The 22,414-nt window shown below is 35.4% G+C and overlaps 1 protein-coding gene across 1 annotated transcript in view; it reads left to right on the forward strand.

Annotated features, from left to right (window-relative positions):
• The window catches only part of Lrriq1 (leucine rich repeats and IQ motif containing 1), a 238,734-nt gene that overhangs the window by 100,336 nt on the left and 115,984 nt on the right, over positions 1–22,414 (forward strand). Inside the window, exons 15-18 of the mRNA XM_023716257.1 lie at positions 4,719–4,898; positions 7,191–7,640; positions 10,571–10,769; positions 18,628–18,747. Coding sequence (XP_023572025.1) covers positions 4,719–4,898; positions 7,191–7,640; positions 10,571–10,769; positions 18,628–18,747 — 949 coding nt within the window. The remainder of the gene's footprint in view (positions 1–4,718; positions 4,899–7,190; positions 7,641–10,570; positions 10,770–18,627; positions 18,748–22,414) is intronic.

The raw sequence follows: 22,414 nt of genomic DNA on the forward strand, positions 1-22,414 counted from the left end.
ACCAGGGGTTAAACTCAGGCCCTTGCACTTGCCAGGGAAGCGCTTATTCCACTGAGCCATCTCCCCGGCCCCTGCATTTATCAGTTTTTAAATCTCTGTCACATAGCTATTCCAAAACATCAATTTCTCTTATGTCATTTAACATATATTCTGATAGTGTTGAATTGCCAGCTGTGCTACTAGTTTCAGTACGTTTGGAAATTTGAAACAGTTTGCAAATTTTCAAAATGTTGGAGATTTTTACAGTTCAGATTTAAACCTGAGCAATCACTGATTTTAGTAACACATGTAGCAGTTGTGTTTCTTCTGGCTGTATTCAATTTTATTCTTTAAAGCTGAATAAAATAGGTGATATTTAAAAAATACAGATCTCCCAATTAATCAGCGAAGTGTTTGTTATACCCAGAATATGTTTTGAAAAGCACCTCAGGTCCTGCTGATGAAGTAGAGCAAAGACAGTCATTTCAGGAACATCAGCCTGTGCTTCTCCAAATGGGACCCATAGAGTCCTGCTCAGGAAGGACTTCAGTGTTGCTGCTGCTGCACCACCGTTCTGAGTCCACGACCATTTTTTTCTGGGGCAAAATTTTGCAGTTCAGTAGCTCATTATTTTTTTAAAAGCAAAAATGTTCAAACTCTAGGAAGGGGAAAAATGTCTGCCTTTCTAAACTCATAAGTGACAGTAACAAGTAATAGGCTTGCTTGCTTTTCCTTGTAAGATATACTTTCTTGAAAGCCCAGGGCATGCCACGGATGCCTCATTTCCTCAGCCGGCTGGCTCACTCTGGAGACCAAAGCAAGGAACAGAAATTTGCTTGGTGCCCACATAACTGTAACTAACTGCTGCTTCTGTTCCAGGGCTGTTTGCAGAAGAGTTAGATTTGCTCTTCTATAATTTAAGATCTGGAACCTTAAGTAACAATACTACTCCTAGAAGCAGAGTCTCTTTTTCATGTTGAACGTGGTGCCTTATTTTTTATTAACACATCTCAAAAGTAGTATATTTTGTACTAAGATCTTATAATTATAACTCAGTTATTTTGATATTGCACTCACGTCTTCAAAACTTAATTGTGTACTTGGAAAGAGAACATGCTTTAGCATCATTAGTTTTTAGGGGTTTTTTGTTCGCACCAGGGATTGAAATCAGAAAGCACTTACTTCTCTGAGCTAACTCCCCACCTCCACAGCATTAGTAATATAATGTTTTGGTACAGTAGAAGTTGATCTGTCCATTATATTTTGATTATTAACAACTTAAATTTCAGAGGGTAAGTGGCAAGTGCGAGGTCATGATTTCGATTCCTGGTGCAATCAATCAATGAATCAATGAATCAATGAGTCAGTCAATTTATCTCAGTGGGTAGCTGTTCCTTGATTTGATGGGAAGCCAGTGAAGGACTTCGTGCCAAATTCAATGTTTTTTCAGTGGTAGTTACCTCTGGTTATCTTATTCTATCCATGATGTATGACTGCTCGCTTAATATAACATTCTGCTTTTGAATCGTACCTTAAGATGAATACAGTAGAGAACACACCTATCCTGTTTATTTACCTCCTTTTGGATAAGTGTGGTGGTTTATGATTTGACAAACAACAGTAGTATTCAATCCACTAATAAGGTTCAAAATTTATGTACGGTACTCAAATCTTAATTCTCAACTTGTTTCTGAGAAAAGCAGTAAGATGTCGATTTCTTAACATTGTGAAGGATATCATAATTACCTTGAAGAGCAAAACTTCATTGTTTTCCCTCTTTCCTTACTTAAGTATGTGTGAGAGGACAAACATCATTTTATTTTTCTGAGGAAAGAGATGAAGGACATGTTGGGAGGTGACAATTGTCATTCTCAGTAAGGAATTCTGGTGCTCTTTTGGCTTTCCTTAAGAAAGGCATATTCCTGTCTATTTTTCTGTCTGTCTGTCTCTCTCTTTCAATCATCTATTTACTTTTAAGACTATGAAAATTATAATTATACACAAATAATTATGCTTTGTGACTTGGTTGATCCTATCATGTCCTTCAGAAAGAGAAAATACCAAAATTTTATTTTGCAGCTGTATTTGTAGGAATGAATATGTTTGCCAGCCTGTACAGAACAGATAGAAATACAAACTGATGCTCTTTCTCCATTTAAGCCTCACCACGTTAGTAATTATACTTCATCATGCTTTATTTAGTGTTGAGGAACTGTTACTTTTTCTGTGTTTAATTAATAAACTTTAGTTTTCAGCATAGTTAGTGGTGAGCAGCAAATGGGGACTCACGTACATCCCATCTTCACGCATCCACATCCTCCCCCACCGTAAACCGTGTGTGCCACAGAGCTCCTCGTGTGATAGTCCATACATCAACCACATGAGCACGTGATGGTGATGATCATGTTTCCATATGAATAGCTGTCACACATCTGTATTCTTTAGTGCCATGTCTGTTTCAGTCTCTTGATAATGTTTTAAACAACCTGTGCATTTTCTTGTTGCTGACTATTGGTTGTTCTTTGTATACTTTAGAAATCAGCCCTTTATCAGACATGCTTAACAAATATTTTCTCTTAGCCTGTGCCTTCTTTTCTGAATTTTTTGATCTTATGTTTCATAGTAGAAATTTTTAGTATTAGTTAAGTCATCATACCTTAGGTCCTGCATCTGTTTATTTCCTAGTCTAAAAGCTTTATGGTTTTGCATTTTACAATTATGTCCGTGATCCATTTTGAGCTAGTATTTTGTGAAGTATGTAAATTTCCCCTTGAGTTGTGTTTTTCCTGTGGATGCTCAGCTATTTCACCACCATTTGTTGAATAGATCATATTGGCTCCATTTGTAATATCTTTTTCATTTTTTGTAAACTAATCACATGATTATGCTTATGTGAGTCTTTCTGACCTATTTTTATTTAATATACTTAGTACAGGGTCGACAGGATCTCACTATGCAGATCAGACTCATAGTGATTCTCCTGTTTTCAGCCTCCCAAGGGCTAGAATTATAGGTGCATGCCATCACATCCAGTCTCAATCACTTCTCAGAGTGCTCCAGGGGTGAGGCTGGAATAGCATGGATGGAACCCCCGTCCCTGAATCTGCCTAAACAGGTGCTTTAATCTGCTGAGCTACCTGGCCTATTTCTTTTTCTCCTCCCCAACCACATTGTTTTGGTTAATGTAATTCCACACTTAATCTAGAAACTGGGAAGTACTAGTCCTCTGTGTTCCTTTTCTTCAATATTTTGCTAGCTATTCTGTGTGTTTGGGCATAGGCCTATATAAACTTTAGAATTAGTTTGTTAATATCTGCGAAATACCTTACTGAAAATTTGGAGATTGACTTGGTCTACAAGTCAGTTTAGGAAAAACAGACACCTTGACAACACTGAAAGTTCTCTGTGAATCAAGAACTCTCTCTATTTACACAGTCTGTCTTTGGTATCTGTCATCAGAACTTTGTAGTTTTCTTTAAATTTTTCTCAGAAGTCCACTGCATCCCTGTGACTATCAGCACCCTTTTCAAAAGAAATGCACCTTGTTTTTGTGAAAGGTTGCTCAAGTATGTGGTTTTTAAAATTAATTTCATTGAGAAACAAATAATAATGAGACAATTTCAAAACCAATTAGTAGGACAGTTTCAATAAGTAATACATTGCATACTGTTGTCTTTGTAGTAGTTATTCATAGTACAAAATGCAGATATGATATACAGTCCAAACACTATTAGTAAAAAACTTTCTTCTCATTGAATTAAGAGAAAGTAGCTGTATATCTATCCTAACTATTTTGTATATACAGATACCAAAGGGTCCTTCATTTGTATCCCCTTTTTTTGTTTAGTTTTGTCAGAGATGCGTATTCCATTGCCATTTAAATATTGTAGGTGCATGAATTCAGCAAAATAATCCAATGTACTCCAGTAGTCCATAATAGTAGTGGGTTGTCTGTAAGACTGGCAATGTCAGAAGTTGTTGACTTGAGCCTTTCACAGCTCAGCATATTAATATGGCTTTACTTTTTATATTTCATTTTTATACTTTTCTACTGGATGGTTAAGATCAAGATAAAACAAGACCTATAGAACAAGAAATATAACTTTTCTATCTGATAAGATCAGTCAAATCCCTGAGGATTTACCCTGAAACCCTGTACCGCAGTTTGTAGATCCTTTCTCAGTGTCAGCCATGCGGATGAGTCATGGCCAATTCAAGTATGTGTTAGTGGTTGGGTTTGATGAGAAACTCTTGCTGTCGGACCTGCTTGCTTTTACTTCTGGGTTTGTTTTACAATAATTGTCTTTTAAATTGATATAGACTTTTGGTAATATTTCAAAAATTATTATAATTATCAAGAAGCAGGAGAAAATATAATTTTAGATGTTTCAAATCTTGGAAAATTGTATGATCTCTTCCTTTCATAGGCCTAATCTCACTATATTTGATTGAGAAATATAAATTCTTTCCATATTACAGCTTAATTATGCTCAAATTTCAGTCTTTCATCTCCAAGTATTGTATTTTAGGAGAAAATAGCTAAATATATAAGAAAAGCTCTAAAAGTTGTTTTGTACATGGCAGAATGCCCTTAATTGCTACACAAATTTAACTTCATTTTCTCTCAAAATCAATGTTTCTGACATACAGTCAGTGCTTATTTACATGATAGGTATATGGCTGATTTTAAACATAAACTCTTATTATCAAGATTAGTAACTTTTTTTTGTTTCCCAAAGGCATTCTCTACTTAAAATATTACCTGCTCTAAGAATAATCAATGGTGATAAGCTAAGTTCTGACTCAGAAAGCCACATTGAGGAGCACAGCCTTCTAGAGTCAGGATACTTCCTGGTGCTTTGTCAGACCCAGATCCGAGAACTCAAGGTACTATCTGAAAACTGCATCACAACAAAAGGGTAAGATTGTCATCCTCCCCTTACATTTAAAATAAGTAATGTGTGCTGAGGATATAGCTGAGAGCTGGAACACTTGCCGAGCATAGTTTCATATTTGGATCATGACAGTCATTATGTGCTTCTTACAAAAAGTATGTTTTGGGGAATAATCTGCCTTTAAAGAAATCTTCTTGGAAATGTTCTTCAAAATACATTAAATTATGTTTTGAAATAAATTTGATATACATATATAAAATATAGACTACTATATAAAATAAATGACAACATGACAGGTATATATTCATTCTATTGTTCATCAGTCATATATCAACAATACTTGTGGGCAAAAAATTATCTTCAAAAAATTACAGATTAGCATAAATGAAGATTGGGTAAATAAAATGTTTTGGAGGGATAAGGCAAGTTTTGTAATACATAATGCATGTTATGTACAAGATGTCATATTACATGAGTATTATATTTACATTTAAGATGTTATGGGACCGTAACGGAGGGACGCAGTTACCACTTTCATGCATTCAGAGTAAGGCATCTGAGAGGACTCACAGTCGAATTACACTTTAATTCTTTCATTCTGAATACATACTAAATGAAGTAATTGGTTTTTTAAATATTTATATATTGAATTTTTAAACTAGATTTTTAATTTTCATTGCTCTGGACTATGTAAATAAAAAGGAAAACTTATCCTGTTTTCACTTATCATATCTCTCCATTGTAAATGGAAAAATTAATATGTGCTGGATAATATCTAAATTTCATGACTAAATTTTATGCTAGCATCATTGCTACTTATAGTTCCATACATGCTTGTCTTATTGAATTATTTTTCTATTTAAATATTTTAATGTAGTCTATTCATATTAAAAACAAATCTCAGGGCCAGAGAGATAGTTCAGTAGAATAAGCGCCTGCCTGGCAAGTGCAGGGTCCTTAGTTCAATCCCCAGTACTGTGAAAAAAACAAACAACAAAAAAACCCCCAAATCTCACAACTTAAAAAAATAAATTTATTTTTGCAGAAATGTTTTCTTTTGACAATATTAAAGTTACTTACATATGTCTTTGTGGAAATCTAAAATAATATTTCTTTGCATACATGTAATGTGTGATTCTGTTTTGTACAAGAGTGATCATTCACATCATGTATGTTGAAATTTCATTTTGTAACGTGAGGTGTAAAATATATACCTTTACATTTGTATTTATATTTATTGCTATTGCAATTTAAATTCCATTTTAGCTTTGATACTGGGAAATAGACTATTATGATATATGTGATGCATAAATACTGTTGAACTCAATACCTAAGCAGTAGTATTTCATGTCCCCATGTTTGTACTGAACCCTTTCTGCTTCATTAGCCAATAAAATGGATGAAATAGAAAATTTTAAAAATATATCAGGGTTGGCTATATTAAGATATAATAATTTATGGAACATAATCACTAATTATTTTTATACTCTGAAGAAATAATTATAAATTTCCTTTTGCTTCTGAGATTAAATACCATAAATACTGCATTGTTACAGAACAAGAGTAATTCAGTTTCTGGCTGTCTATAAGATATAGCTGGAAACTTAAGAGATAAGTGAAAACTTTAAAAAATACTTTATAAAACCTTAAAAACTGGAAAAAGAAAATAAATATAATGTAGTTAAGAATAAGTCTCATATACTGTGAAGTCATTTTCATTTGCCACTGGAAACATCAAATCTGGTAAACATGAAAAATTGATCAGTTATATAAGGCTACGAGTTAGAAATGAACAATTGTTTAAGAGAACCTCAACCGTATGTGTCTTAAGCTATTTGAATTCTCTTTGCAATAAAATGTTTTTCCAAAGAAAAATGGAAATAAAAACTTTCTCATAATATACATTCTTTGTTTAAAAATCCAGTACAAATATTTTGAGTGGCAAGAGTCAATGTAGAGAGCACTTTTAACTTTACTTCATAAATAACTTTTCCAAATTTAGGCAGCCATGAATTCTAATGTTATGGTAGTAAAAGAATGAATTTTTCTCATCTATTTGTTCCAAAAATACCTTGAATAAAAATGGCTCTAAAGCTCCCAGACATTTTGTCTGCACCAACAGAGCTAAATTAACTAAATACTTTCAAACTGTGCTCAAAATGAGAACATTTTTGTAAAAATAAGTAAAAGTAATCTATAATGAATATTGTAGTAAAGTTTAATGTTCATTTTAGGAACAAAGCAGAATTTATTTTAAAAATTGTATATGTTGTTGTAATTTTTAATGTGAGATGTTCCGATCCCTTATTTGTTCAGGAACGTTTTCACCTTGAATACAGCAGAAAACATCCACCACTATTTTAAGAAACTGATGACACTTAGTCATGAATACAGATGCGCACATGAACGTGGGGATGTAAGTGTCACTGAGCAAGGGGAAGCAAGGGCTCAGCAGAACCATCGCGCCCTTCCACAGCATAGTGGCGCCCTGCAGCACGAGGCCTCCCGCGCTCCCGCAAGGGAACCCAACGCTCCCTTACCGCAGGGCACTGAGCAATCCGTGGACTCCGGCTTTAGTCGCTCCCCCCTGAGCTGCTTCCCTGTGTATAAAGATTTAGAAGACAGAAATCAGGAAAAATTAGTATGCCAGCAGAAGCAGGACACCAAGACAAGCAGCATTATCACCAGGACGAAGCCGTCGGTGGAAACAGCACTGACGGGTCCTCTGCTGAGGAGTCACCAAAAAATTGAACACAATAAAGAAATGTAAGCTCTGTGTGCCGTCTTTCCTTTGGGCATGTTGTATTTACTGTTTCTGATGGCTGATCTTAGTCAGTGGTGCCAAATAATGACTTGGTAAGATATTAATCACTAACATTATTATACTAAGTCCCTTATGTTTTCATGATGTACACAAACTACTAATCACAGTGCAGATGGAATTTCTAATAGCATTCATTTTAAATGAGTAACGAGAAATTATTTTTCTCCTTTCTAATGTCTAAGTTACTGAGTTGCTTTTAAGGAAATAAAACACTACATTCTAAAATAGAAGGTAAGACATTCTGAATAATCAGATAATTTCATTTTCATTTTTAAAAATGTGCTCAATTTGCATGTGCTCAATATTTTCTCATTGATCTAGAAAACACTTAATGAGCGTGTGGGCCACTATTTGAGTGTGTGTCCTGTAATTTTCTCTGGCATAACGGTTCTATAAGGTAAGGCAATGTTCCCTGTAATTAAACACATAATCTATCTCATGATTAAACACTTGCAGAAAATCAAGTTGCTGGCTCTAATCATTTATTGAACCAGCAAAGATTGCTTTTTACTTTGGTCTGTCCACTTCTTGTTCTCTCTGTGTGTGTGTGTGTGTGTGTGTGTGTGTGTGGCCTCAGTGTGAGGCCAACAAGAGAAAAATTGTATAATCAGCCTGTCTGGCACTGAATAAGGCAGAAATCCTGCTCTTCTTGGTCTGGCTTTTCTCAGGCATTGTCTGTATTAAGTGATTTCTTCTCTGAGCATTATGCTAAGTAGTTTGATATGCTAAAACTGGCATTTATTTCCAATTTAAAAATTTCTAACATTTATGAAAAGCGACTTTAATATTTCCTGATTTATGTTTTAGTAATTAATTTCATGGCCTTTGCTCCAGATGTTGCTTATTGAGTTTTTATATACAACATTTGGAACTGCTTCATCAATGATAATAACATTACTAAGTGCTGATATTAAATAGAGATAAAGAACTGAAATATATATGAAAGACCTGAAAAAAAATAAATGAACCCACCAGCCAAACCTGGTTATTTGGGTATTTAGAAAGATGCATTGTCAGTTATATTGAAGTTTCCTTAGCGAGATTTATACATACTCTTGTGCTGTGAACATTTATTTTACATTTATTATTTCTGCAAGAAACAGAAATAGAGATGATGTTAGAGGTCTTTTTTTTTTTTCAACATGGAGAGTACATTGTGTTTAGGACAACCTCAAGTCAGCTTCTTTCCTTGCTTTTGTGTAGGAAAGTAACACCAGTTCCTATGTATGGCACTAAAGAAAATATCCTTCACGCACCTCTTGGTTTTGTTATTAGGCTCAGGTACTCATGAGATTTATGGCTTTAGAAAAATTTCACATTGTAGACAGTGAAACTCACATGTACTGTGGAGAAATATAAGGTGTCAGGTGAATGTGTTTCTTCATAAACCTTTCAGGTTTTACTGCTTATATGTTGCAAATATTTGGGGGGCTCTTCTTTTCCCTTTGTTACCCAAAGTACCTAGTATAGCATTTATATGCTAAATAGTAGGTTATCCATTTTTGTTAAAAAGATAAGAAATGAATGGATAATTCCATGACCAAATGTGAGTTTAAAAAGTTCTGTCTATATTATTAGGAAGAAATGATTTGTTGGAATATGAATATTTCTTCCAAGTACCAAAAGTGCAAGTAGTTTATCTTAGACCAGAAGTTTTAGCCATTAATTTCAATTTTCTACTCATAGCAAATAGATTAAGAGTTTTGAAAGTCTGTAGATAAGTGGCATTGATGAGGCTAATGATGTAATAATAAATTGAAACAACTATAGAAAATAGCATCATTCCTTTTTAATTTCTTACAAATGCGGTGAGAAAAAATATATGTGGTTACACCTGATAGAGTTTACTGCCTGATTGCACTTTGTTTTAAACCAACTATAAGGATATATAAGGATGGATAAAATTCATTAGGTTTAATAGCTATAAAATTATTAAAAACTATTTCATGAGAACTTTGGAGGATAGAACCTTTCCATTCAAACTCAGGAACTTGAAGTTACCAAGACAAAATAGGTAGCGCTTAAACTATACAAGAATTTTGATGTTTGTAATACTATAATTGTGAAAGGAAAACCATGATAAGATGTACTGCAAACTCACAAGCAGTGTCCGTTTTTATTCACATTTGCTATTACGGCGCAGCCTCCTGGGTTGTGGAGAACACACAGTACTTACTGATTCAGGGCCTGGAATTGGCCCACTGGCATCAGGTGGCACATGTTAGATTTTATTACTGGGCTCATAAGAGTGAGAGTTAAGTATCTGATGGTGGATAGGGAGAAAAGAGACACTAGTGACACTCAATTAGGGGCTGTTCTCTTTGGTGAGGATAGCCTCCTTGGCCTGCCTCTTCAAAGCCCTTGCCCTGCAGGGTAAAGAGGCGTGCTGAGGCAGCAATTGAGACGGCGTGGTGGCACTTGCCTGTAATCCCAGCTCTTGAGAGCTGTAAACAGGTGGATCACTACGAGTCCAATCTAGTAATGAGACCCTGAACACCCTGTAGACCCTTCCCTAAAATACAAAAAAGAAAACAAAGAATCTCACCCATCCTTGCTAAGTCAAAATTTATCTCCTCTCTTCTGCATCATGCAGTAACCTCTTGGCCAGTATCTCACAAAAGTTCTACAACCTCTCCCCCTGAACTACACAAGTTCCCTCATACCTAGATCCTTCCTTGGATGTGACAATGTGACCTCACATTCAGATGTGAAGGTTCCTAGTTTTTACCTCTATGACAGTAGTTAGACAAAAGAAGCGGTCTTGTTTTTAAGTAACACTTTGCACGACTCACACTTACAAGTTGCAAGACCCTCTTATCTGCCTCTGTGCATTCACGCCTACTAAACATGTTTCCCTTTCTCCTTTTTATAGTACTGCAGCTGTGACGATACAGGCACGCTGGCGTGGATACGTGGTGCGCAGACAGATTGAGTTCTCTTCAAGGACACATACTGCTTTAACACAATCCCTGCCAAATTCCTTCAGTAATCAAACTGTTTTAATGAAAGAAAAAAGTGAAAACAGTATGACTATCCATGCACAGAAGGAGAAGGCTGCTGTTCTTATTCAGGTTAATTTTAATCTTTTATTAGCATGGTTCATCATGAAAGGGATAGGCATCCTCTTTCTCTGGGTTATTCGGTACTAAAATCCACCCCCAAATGTTAGTAATTTTCCATTACATGGCTACATTTTATACTCGTCTGACACGGAGCTGCATGTTAGCTGTAGGTTGGCTTTTGCTCTGCTTAGTATGTAGATTGAAACTACATACTATACTCTTTATAACTGAAAGAGTATTTTTTCATGACTGTGAATTAAGCTAACCTACACAATCATATTTAAAACTTCTTAGCATTGTCATTTGTCAGTTTGGTAAAACGTGACCAACAATGTGGGCTCATGTCATGTAAGTAATAGCTATTTCTAGAAGTATATTTTTAAAACTTCACCAAAACTTACAGTTTTTAAAATACCTATTTCATTTAAATATTCAGAGATCAAGAAGTAAGTATCTGACTCAATGTTAGCAGATTTTGAAATTAGTATTAACTTGATTACATTCATTTATTCACTTATCAAGTTTTTTTGGAGATTTTTCAGACACTAGTGTAGGCTTAGAAAATAAAACTATCCATGAACAAACAAACAAACATCCAAATTTAAAAACCCTGCAGATACGCCTGCCTATATGGAGTTTATATCCTGATGAAGAGCCAAATACACTGAATGCATATACAAAGTTAAGTGCTGTGGAAATTTACAACACCGTGCCTCAGTTTGACAATAGTAGCCAAACAAAAACAAAATCAGCATTTTGTTCGATTCATTCAACAACCATGTTTCAGTGTGAAAATCATGCTGCTTTATATTTTGTTGGAAGGTACAGTTTGTCAATTTGAAAGGGACAAAAATCAAGGAGAATTATAAAGCAGAATGAGGGTTTGAAAAGGAAGTTTTTAATTTTAGATAGAACAGATATGAAAGCCCAGAAATGTTGACATTGGCATGAGGTCCTAAGCCACTGGCTATCTGGAGGAGACGATCACAGACCAAGGCATATCAGCTTCAAAGTCCCTGGCAGAGGAGCACACCCATGGTGTTTAAGAAGCAGCAAGAAGCAAGAAGCCAGCATGAGGGGAAAATGATAAAGGGGAGATAAATGGGATTTTGAAGTCATAGGTCATTGTGAAGAATTTGACTTTTCCTCCTGTAATTTGAGAAGACATGGGAGGACTTTGAAAAGTGGACTGATGTGTGCTCATGTCCAGTTTCTGTTGCAAATATATTGCAAGATCAGTGGCAAAGAGTTAGGGGGCCAGTACAGTACTGAGGGAAAAACATGGCACCATCTAGGATATGAGCAGTTGAGGTGATTGGAGTATTACACTCTGGACTAAATACTGAGTTAACCTGAAGGAAACTATGTATTTATACTTTCAAAATAGGGAATGGGAATGTTAGTTATGGGAATTGTTGTAGGAAAGATGGTCAGGACTCAGGGATGCTTCCTAGTTACTTGCACAAAGGAAAGGATAAGCTTAATATAGAGAAAAAGAGATCTTTTTTCTCTCAAGTTCTTCTCGTAAGGCTACAGTTTTCAAGACAATTACCATTGCTGTGTTTCTAATGAATATGCCTAGATTTTAGTTTAATTTTTATTGTATCTTCCTAAAAGAAATATATAGAAAAGGCCACATACTATGCTGCTAAGAATGAGGGGAAACATTTTATTTAAGTAAGTTCTAAGAGAAAGAAACTTTGCTTACTATCTGAAAATATTATTCCTCTGCATAAAGAATGTAAATGTCCAACAGTTCAGACTCCTCCTGTTATTATTGGATGAGCAGTGCATTTTTCAGCAGTAATAGCAAATGGTTATTAAACTTTTGCTTCACTCATCTTAATGAAGAGAAGCTCATTACTTTATGAAGCTGTCATTCTAGTGACTGATATCTTTATTAGATCTCCTTTGGTTGACAGTCTTAGTATCTGTAAAAGAGAGCGCAATTCATCCTTTCTTTATAATTTATGGCAAGGCTCTTCTGATGTACGCTGTAGTAGTCAAGACGCTGAATTCAATTTCATTTTCTCTTGTGTGGGATATAATCATCTAGTTTCTTTAACCACTCATTTTAAGATATAAATTTTAGAATAGCTAAGCATCCCAGGATGGGATAGAGCATGACACAGAAGAAAGATCAAAATGGATTTAGAAAAGATCAAAATGAAGATTTCACAAAGGAGGTGGTAGACGATGTTCTCTGCTCACCAGTATTCATGGTCTTCTTTGTCTAGGCGAGTTAGACGTCCAGCTTCCCTTGCAGTTTAGTATGGCCTTCTCTCTAAGTTCTGGTTATTAGAATGTGAGTGGGGGACGTGAGCACTAGCCCCATGCCTGCTCTGTAAAGCCACCCGTAAGACATACCACAGTATTTTTCTTTGCTTTGCTTGAAATGTGGGTGGACTTAAGAGCATTCTTGGAATCTGTTGAAACTGAAGAATTTGCAAAGCCTGGTTATTTCATCATTGCATGTTAACCAGGTTTAGCTGGTGGGTTCATTTATTTTGATGTAAAGAGGCAGGAAGACCTTCCCATTTAACGTGTTAGGCTTGTTAGGGAGGCCACACTGAGAGAAAGCCAGTGTCCAAGAGAAAATATACACCCCAGTAAGGGAATCTAAAAAGAGAAGAGTAGGTTTTATTTTTTATCTGTTATTTTGTATTGAATATTGAATGATTTTTAAATACTTTTATTGAACTCAAAGTGAAAGGAGTTAAAAAATAATATGTAATAACCATTCAGCTTTATGAGACAAAAAAAAAAAATCAAGAATGCAAAGAGCAGGTGATGTTCTCCAAAGTAAGTTCAAAAGAAGAAATCTGCTTTCTTCAACTGTGCTTTTAATTTTGCTTCTCTATGTACAAAATGTTCTTTTTTCTTTGTTTCTACCACTTAGTAGTCATTCAAGTTCTTGTCTGTGTTTTTTGCCCCTCATATGAGGAGAGTCCTATAGTTACCTGAGAAGTGAAAAATTACTCATATTAAGTTTCCAAGCAAAAGAATAGTGTCTGTTCTGTGGTTTCTTTTAGAAAACCTGGTGAACAAATTCAGCACCTATACACTGAGCTATGCCACTTTCCATTTTAAAAACTTATTCTTAATTTTTTTGAGTCTAAGCTCAGGTCATACTTGTGGTCCTTCTTCCTCTGTTTCCCAAGTAGCTGGGATTATAGGAAGGTGACACCATGAGGTGACACCATGTATGACTCATGACTGAGTTTTTAGAGGCACGATGAGTGAATTTAATCTACTGTATTTTGGACCTCTATGAAGTGTTTAATATATGATTTTCTTACATGATGAACTAAGTAAGTAAATACGATTTCTAGAAGTAAAGGATCAAGATAATATTTAACAAGTACCCATTATGTGATAGTCATGTGCTAATCACTCTATAAAATTTATAATTAAATATATATAGCAATCTATTTGATTTTATCTTTTACATTTTATATATGACACTGAGTTTGTTTTTAAAGTGTTGATAACTTCATAATGTGAGTTGGAAATCCATAAGATGGGTAGAAAGAAACACATATACCAGTGAGAAGTAGAAATATAGATGAAGCAAAAAATACACTAGAGAGAACAGGCTAGCCTAGACGATAGTCTCTTTGGGATTCCTAGGCTAGCACATATTTTTCTGGAAATGAAATACGTTTCTTTGTGTAGAATTTGAAGCTTAACACATGTGTACAAGAAAATAAGTTGTAATTTTTCTTGAAGAGTAACAGTGTCCTAGCTTAATTCTTCTGGGTTGAGGTTATCTTAGAGGAAGCTGAAAAAGAGTCTGTTGGGGCATTTGGTGCAGCTTGATGAAAATAAGATTTTTCCCATGTAGAAAAAGTTATATTTAGGGATAGCAGAGTAGTAGAATGCAGAGCATGCTTGAGAGGGATGCGGCTCAGGTTTGAAGGCAACACTAATTTTCACCTCAAACACACTGGATGGACAGGGTCAACTTCTAGAGAACTGGCACGGTCCCCACCCAGAAAATAAGCTAAGTCTGCGCCCATTGCTGGGCACTGGGTTTCTCCTAGTTTATGGAGTAGGACAGGCTCCCTGAAGACTCAAGTAATTGTCTGGGGAGTGAAAAAGGACATCTCCACTATCCTGTGCTAGAAGAAGGGGGCAAAGCATGGTGCGTGGGCTTGAAGCCTGGGATCACCACGGTCAGAATACTGTAGCTCCGCATTCCAGGTCCATCTGCATCCTCATCCTCCAAGGCCCTCCCAGGACCACATACCTGAGAAGGCTGGTGGCCACAGCAGATGTGATACAGCTCCCACCTGCCTGAGCAGTGTAGGACCTTCGACTTGTGATCTTGGCATTGTTTTTCTCCATAGCATTTGTCTAACATACAGTGTCTTCCTTACTTATTGGGTTTTAGTCTCTATCATCTGTTAGAATAGAATGGCCACGCTTCGAGAGTCTCTATGTTTGTGTCATTGCTCAGCACTTTATATAAAGCATACAGAAGGCCTCAGTACATTGGGCATATGCTGGGCATTATGGTAGAATACCATATCTTTGCATTCCCAGCAAGAATAGTGGTCACGGCCATAATAATTGGAAATTCTGAACAGTAACTAATGAGACAGCTTGGCAAGTGACCTGGTTTGAAATGGTAAATCTTCATTCTGATTTCACATAATTGTTAAATGTTTAGCTACTGATACTGATTCTTACGATACCCAGCACATTTCTCCCTCTGCATCAGTACATTGTGCCTTTCATAATTATTTCAGTATAAATTTCTATTATTGATTTATTTCTGTATTTTAAATATACATGGAATATATGACTAAAAAAAGCAAAGCTTTTCAGTGGCCTCATATATATATATATATATATATATTATATATTTAATTTAATGTACATATTTAATTAAATATAAGTAAAATAGAGGGAATCTAAATATATCAGTATTTAAATATATCAGTATTTAAATTCCCTCTACTATTACAAATATTCATTTACATATGTTGTAAATCAAAATACAAAGTCATAGTTTTTAAGTTTTGGATTATATGTTATTTATATGTTTTAATGTATAATGACCTCTTCTTTTCCTTGTAGTTTATTCAGTGAAAAACCCCTAAGCCATTCTTCCTGTGAGATTTCCATTTCCTGAATTTTTCCACAGGTATATCCATGGCCTGAGCTTAGCACTCCCCTTGTTTTCTATAAATTGACTGTAAGACTCTAAGATTTAACAGTATAGTTTTTTTTTTTTTTTAGTGAAAATATGTCATAGGTGATAATGTATTACAAAAGCCATGTATGTAGTATCTGGTTACCTGTCTTTCAGTCTATTAATACACATTGCCTGGATGAATTAATATATTAATGGTTTGTAAAATGGCAGTGCTTTTTATCTACTAATCATTTATTAGCTAAATTATATCTAGAAAGAGAAATTTGGACTACTTGATTATTTACAGACTCAAAGGTATGGTTCATACTGGAAAAGTAGGTAAAATGACTACTTTTTAGTTTTCAATTTTTAGGTTAATAGTTTCCTAGCATCCGCTACAGGTCACCATAGTGTATACTGTCATGATGAGTGAGTAAATTTTAAAAAGTATATTATGTGCTTATTTCTTAATCTCAGTGATGCTCAAACTGCCCTTTCATTTGGCCAAGAGTAGTTTCCTGAAATTGCCTTTTGGGATATAATTTAATGCTTTTCAATACCTTCCTTACTTTGTAATGTAACACATGTTCCAAACTATGTCTCAGACATTTTACCCTAGACCTAAAATCCATATTTCTTCACAGATCTTTAATTCCTTTAATGAAAATAATGATAAAGACCCCATGTTGGTTGAGGAGATAGCTCAGTGGCATAAGCACCTGCTTGGCAAGCTCAAGGTCCCGAGTTTGATCTCAGGTACTGCATGTCTTGCTGGCCCTGGAATCAGGCATGGTGGCTCATGCCTACAATCCCAGCACTAGGGAGGCTGAGATGGGAGGATCACTATGAGTCTGAACTGTGTAGAGAGACCAGGTATTTAAAAAAAAGAAAAAGAAGATCCCATGTGGATTGTGGATTATAAGCATACTTTCTATTACTGGTATGGTCATTATTTTGGTTTTAAAAAAACTCACTAAGCTAGAAAACATATGTTCTAAGACAGAATATACAGGGGTTCATCCTGGTATTTTATAATTATATTTAGGGCTACAGAATTTTTATTATGTGATTTTATTTTCGTCTTTGCAAAATCTTGGCTCCCAGCAACATTAACATAATTGTTCTTTTTCTCCTCTTACTTTTCTCACTGCTTTTTGGGAGGGTGGCAGAGCTGGGGAGTGGGTTTGTATGTATGTTTATGCATAATGTGGAAATAAAGACTTCACCAGTCAGATCAAATGGACCTTATTTAGAGTGTACTGCAGCAAAGTCTGCATCAACTTAAAGACTAAGAAAGGGTGGGAAAGGGGGAGCCTTCAGGTATTTCAAGTATGCTCTGATTATTTGTTGATAGGGGAAATGGAGACAAGAGCAGACTAGCAGGGGTGCATGCTATATTACTGATTTTGGAAGTCGATTTCACTTTCTCTGATTGGTCCTTGGGAGGGGCCAGAACAGTAGAGCTGGCAGTCGTTCACCCAGGGATGGTCGTCCTTGGCCAATTGCTGCCAAGATTTTTATTTAGCTTCGTGGATTGTTGCTGAGGTTATAATTTGCTTTCTGAGGCCGTTTACTACAGAGAGGTTGTGGGTGATTTGTCTTATCTTTTATATACGTGATAATACTAATGTTATTACTAACAATGTAATTCTTGAAAGTTGTTTTAAGATAGCATGTACAATCAAAAAGTCTTTCAAATATGTTTTTTTTCATGAGGTTATGGTTCAGTAAACCTACTTTAAAGTCATGTTAAATAACTTGTATGGCTATTCCCACAGCTTGAAATGCATTTTTTGTATTTTAAGATACTGCCTTTAAAAAAAAGATATTGCTGTTTATTGAATATTTAACTTTCACAATTATCTTAAGCATGGGCCTAGTTCCAAAGTCAAATTTTAAGTAAGGAATATTCAGAGAATTCAAGTTTGTACTGCTATAGCTATTACTCTGTCTTCTGCATTTTTATGTCAATATTTTAAAATTAATTTCACAATTTATATTTTGTTTTTAAATTTAAGTACTTTATATATACATTCACGTGTTTGTATTATTCATATGCTTGTATTTCTCTATTATTTTTATTGATGAATAATAACACAAAAAACATTTATTTCTCCATTTTTGCACTTAAAATATACCGAAGCTCATTCCTTCTTCATATATTTTTAAGCTTCATTTTTCTTGAATGTATTATTCAGAAAGTTTTTGTATTCCACAGTGATTAAAACATCTAAATGATTTTAGTTTTGCTATTTTGTGATGTGTTGACTTTTCAATGAAATTAATTAGTTGTCCAGGCCTTGAGCCCTTTTCTCTAAAGCAGCCATTTGTTAGCGTTCATGTTTTCCTAAATGTGGTTTAGCTTCTTGTACATGGAATCATTTGAAAATGACCAATATTGGATTTTCTTTGTGTCCCTTTGTTCTCTGTGGAGAACGAGTCCTTGGAGGAATTGTGAGATAATTGATTGGTTGACCTCCATGTGCATTTGAGGGAGTCTTAAAGATTCTTTTCTGCTTACCACAAGGAAAGTCTCCTGAGATTTAGACACATGTAGTCGTTTAATTTATCTTGCAGTTTTAAATGTCACATAAAGTTCAAAAAACAGATTATTGAGCCATTAAAGCAAGTTCTAAGATGTTTTATCTTCCTAGTGGGATAAAGCAGAGAATCTGTTTTGAGGTTTGATCTATAACCCTGAATAACATAGTTTACATTTTTATTTAGGCAGTGTGGAAGGGATTTATTTTGCGAAAGAAACTGACAATAGCACTAGAAGCAATCAAGAGTGAAGAATCTGAAGAAGAATATGAAGAAATAGATTTAAATGATTTTGCCTTTGATGAAGTAAGTACCAACTACAACAAACCAATGTTACTCTTAAAGGACTTTGAGTATGTTATTTTGGAGCTAAACCAGTTTCTAAGGTGTTCTTCCTAGTGACATTAGGTTATAGTCCATGTTTTGTCAGGTAATATTTGAGCCAGCAGTGCTACTAGATTCCTAACGTCTTGATGTGCCCGACAAGCTTATGCAGTGTGTAAAGATGATCATAAGATGAATTTAAGATGCCCCAAATGTAAATGTGCTCTTTTCCACAGTGTAGGAGCCATACCTACGGAGCAACCTTGACGTGATGGTGCTAGTATCGAACTGACCTAGGAGCTTACATTGGTAGTGAAATTTGCTGGTTTTTTCTGCTAATGTCCTGTACGCCATCTGAGATTTGATTGAAGATCACAAGTTGCAATTAATTTTCATTTCCCCTTAGTCTACTTTTTTAAAAATTTAATTTATTTATGTGTGTGTGTGTGTGTGTGTGTGTGTGTGTGTGGCCAGCTCAGCCCACCAGAGGGCGGGGCTGGCTGTCATGTGATGCTGGGGGATTGAACCGCGGTCCCTGTACTTTAGCTAAGTTTGTTCTAAGTAGGTGCTTTAGACCACTGAGCCATCTCACCAGCCCCTCCTTAGTCTACTTTAAGCTAGTACAGTTCCTTAGTTTTTCTCTGTAGTTCATGAATTGAATACAGCGACAGTAATCCCTTCCTTAGCCATAATCTGAAAATGTTAATGGGGGCATCTAGAAATAAACAGTTTATATAAGTTTTAAACTGAGCACAGTGCTGAGAAGCACAGAGAAATCCTGCACCACCGTGCTTTGTCCTGCTGGGGACCTGAAGCAGCACTTTGTCCTCCATATGCACTCTGCGTACAACGTGTCTGCCAGCCACTTAGTAGCTGTGTTGGTTATGTGATGACTGTTGTAGTATCAGAGTGCTATGTTTAAGTAACCTTAATTTTACTTTTTGTAATTGGTAGTGATGCAGAAATTTTCTTGTACTCTATTACTATAATTGTTCTATTTAATTGTTATAGTTTTTAATCTCTTATGGTATCCAGTGTAGTGTCATAAGTATGGAATAGGAAAAACCAAACGTACCAAACCGTGGTGGTCACAGCCTTACACATGCACAGACAGTCACTGATTTCTGCAAACAACTGTAAGATTGAAATGTATTTTCCAGTCACATGTATGCTTATGTAATGCATTAGTAACAATTTGATATCAATTAATAGAGTATTTTTCTTATTTATTTATTTATTATTATTTTTTAAAAGTATTTGGTTGTTACAGGATCTCACTACTCAGCTTGGACTCATAGTGATTCTCCTGTTTTCAGCCTCCCAAGCACTGGAATTATAGGCATGCACCAGCACACCCAGCCTTGGTGGGGGACTCAGCACACCATGGGCTGGGGCCACGCATGGCATGTGGTGCCCAGGATCGTACCACGGTCACTGAGCTTGCCTAAGCTTGCCTAAGCAGGCGGTTTAGTCTGCTGAACTATCTCACCAATGCCCTGTTTTTTTTATTTATAGAAAAAGGTAAAGCAAAATTTCCTAACAAGATGCTAGGAGATTGGCCAAGCAATGGCCGTGACTCATCCACATGGCTGCACTGACAAAGGTTCTACAATCTGAGGTACAGGATCTCAGGATAAATGCTGAGGGGATTTCACTGACCTTCTCAGACCAAAAAGCTACAACTCTTGTTGCATAGGTCCTGCTTTACCTTGGTCTTAACCATGCAGCTGAAAAGTCTAAAAACGAAATATAAGAAGTAAAGCCATGGTGTTATGTTGAGCTGTGGGGGACTTGGGTCAACAATTTCTGACATTGCCAGTGAAACAGAAGACCCAATAATATTATGGGCTACTGGACTCTTTTAGAATATTTTGCTGAGTTTACACACCTATAATATTCAAATAACGGAACTTAACAATAAAAGGGTATACAGATGAATGTCCATTTTGTATCTGTGTATTCAAAGTGGTTAGGGTACATATATAGTTACATTCTCTTAATGAATAGAATGATTTGTTCTAATGGTGTTTGTAAATAGGATCTCAAGTCCGCATATTGTTCAGCAATTAACCACTAAGAAGATTGTGTGCAATGTGTTAATTATTGAAACTGTCCTACCGATTTGATTTGAAACTGTCTCATTGCTGTTGATCAATAAAATTATGTCAAAAAAATTTAAAAAAATAAAAAAAAGATGCTAGGAGACCAGCAACAGTGAATACATTGTATGTTATTGTATTTAAAGCAGGCCCTCAGTGTACAAGTTATGGGCATATAAAGTTCTCCAATTGATGTTAACACAAATCTTCCTTTTATATGAACTGAGATATCCTACTATTATAACTGTCTTGCATATTTTTCAAAATTTGATCAAAAGATAACAATTTTATATATTCTCTTTTTTCTATCATATATAACTGATTAAGAATTACCAAATCTCCTTTCAATATGTAAATATGAATTCATAAATGTTATATCAATAAGTTGTTACTGATAGAATCCTATTGTAGTATCTGAATGGCTTTGTAGTTATGGTTATAGCTTAATCAAAAGGAAAACTTTCAAAATTTCTCTTTATTCCATTTGGATAGGAAAGCACTTTTTGAAACAGACAACTAATCAGATATTTCTAGTAATGTTAGGATTTATATTTTTACTCTGACTGCAAAAAGTAAAATTTTAAAAGTTACAGCTGGGCCAGCCAGTTAGCTCAGTGAACTAAAGCACCTGCTTAGGCAGATGCAGGGACCAGGGGTTCGATCCCTGGCATGCCACGCTGGTCCTGCCTGCAGGGCACACTGAGACAGCAATTGGGACCGGGTGTGGTGGCATGCGCCTATAATGCCAGCACTGGGAAGCTGAAAACAGGAGAATCACTACCAGTCTGATCTCCATAGTGAGACCCTGTAGACCCTGCACCAAATACAATAAATAAGTAAATAAATAGATAGATAAATTTACAGCTATTTTATACCTCAAGCCTCAAGTATTTAAAGGCATTAAACTTTCTCTAAAGTCCCTTTATAACAACAATTATTTTTCCTTAAGAGAAACGTGTTTCTATTTCTACTTCATGAATTTTGAGTCTACTGAAAATAATAATGCATTTTAAACACACTTCTATAACATACTCAAAATCATTGGTTTATTTGCCATTATAAATTTCTTTCTGATACTCTTAAACTTAAGTTTGATTTACTTCATTCTTGAAGAGGTAAGTGAACAAAAGCCTTTTTTTTTTTTTTTTTTTTTTTTTTTTTTGTTCACTGAACACAGTATGTTAATATTGAACTTTAGCAGGTAAAATACTGCTTCACAATGACTTCTACCAATGAGAAGCCAGTCTCTGTTCTTTCTAATATGATCATGCTAACTAAAAAACACATCAGAGCTTTTTGACATGTCCATCATAGCAAGAAATCATGAAGATTTTCTTTAGAGTAGCCTTATGCATTTTTAGTTGTATTTATTCCTAAGTATTTGGTGATTTTTGATATTATGTTCAGTCATTGTATAGAAGTGTAATTTATGGCCAGGCATGGTGGGTGGTGCATGCCTATAATCCAAGCACTCAGGAGGCAGAGACAGGAAGATTGTTGCAAGTTCAAGACCAGCCTGTGCTACAGAGTGAGCTCAAGGCCATCCTGAA

This window comes from Octodon degus, unplaced genomic scaffold (genome assembly GCF_000260255.1).
Source record: "Octodon degus isolate 3935 unplaced genomic scaffold, OctDeg1.0 scaffold00004, whole genome shotgun sequence".
NCBI classification, from domain to species: Eukaryota; Metazoa; Chordata; class Mammalia; order Rodentia; family Octodontidae; genus Octodon; species Octodon degus.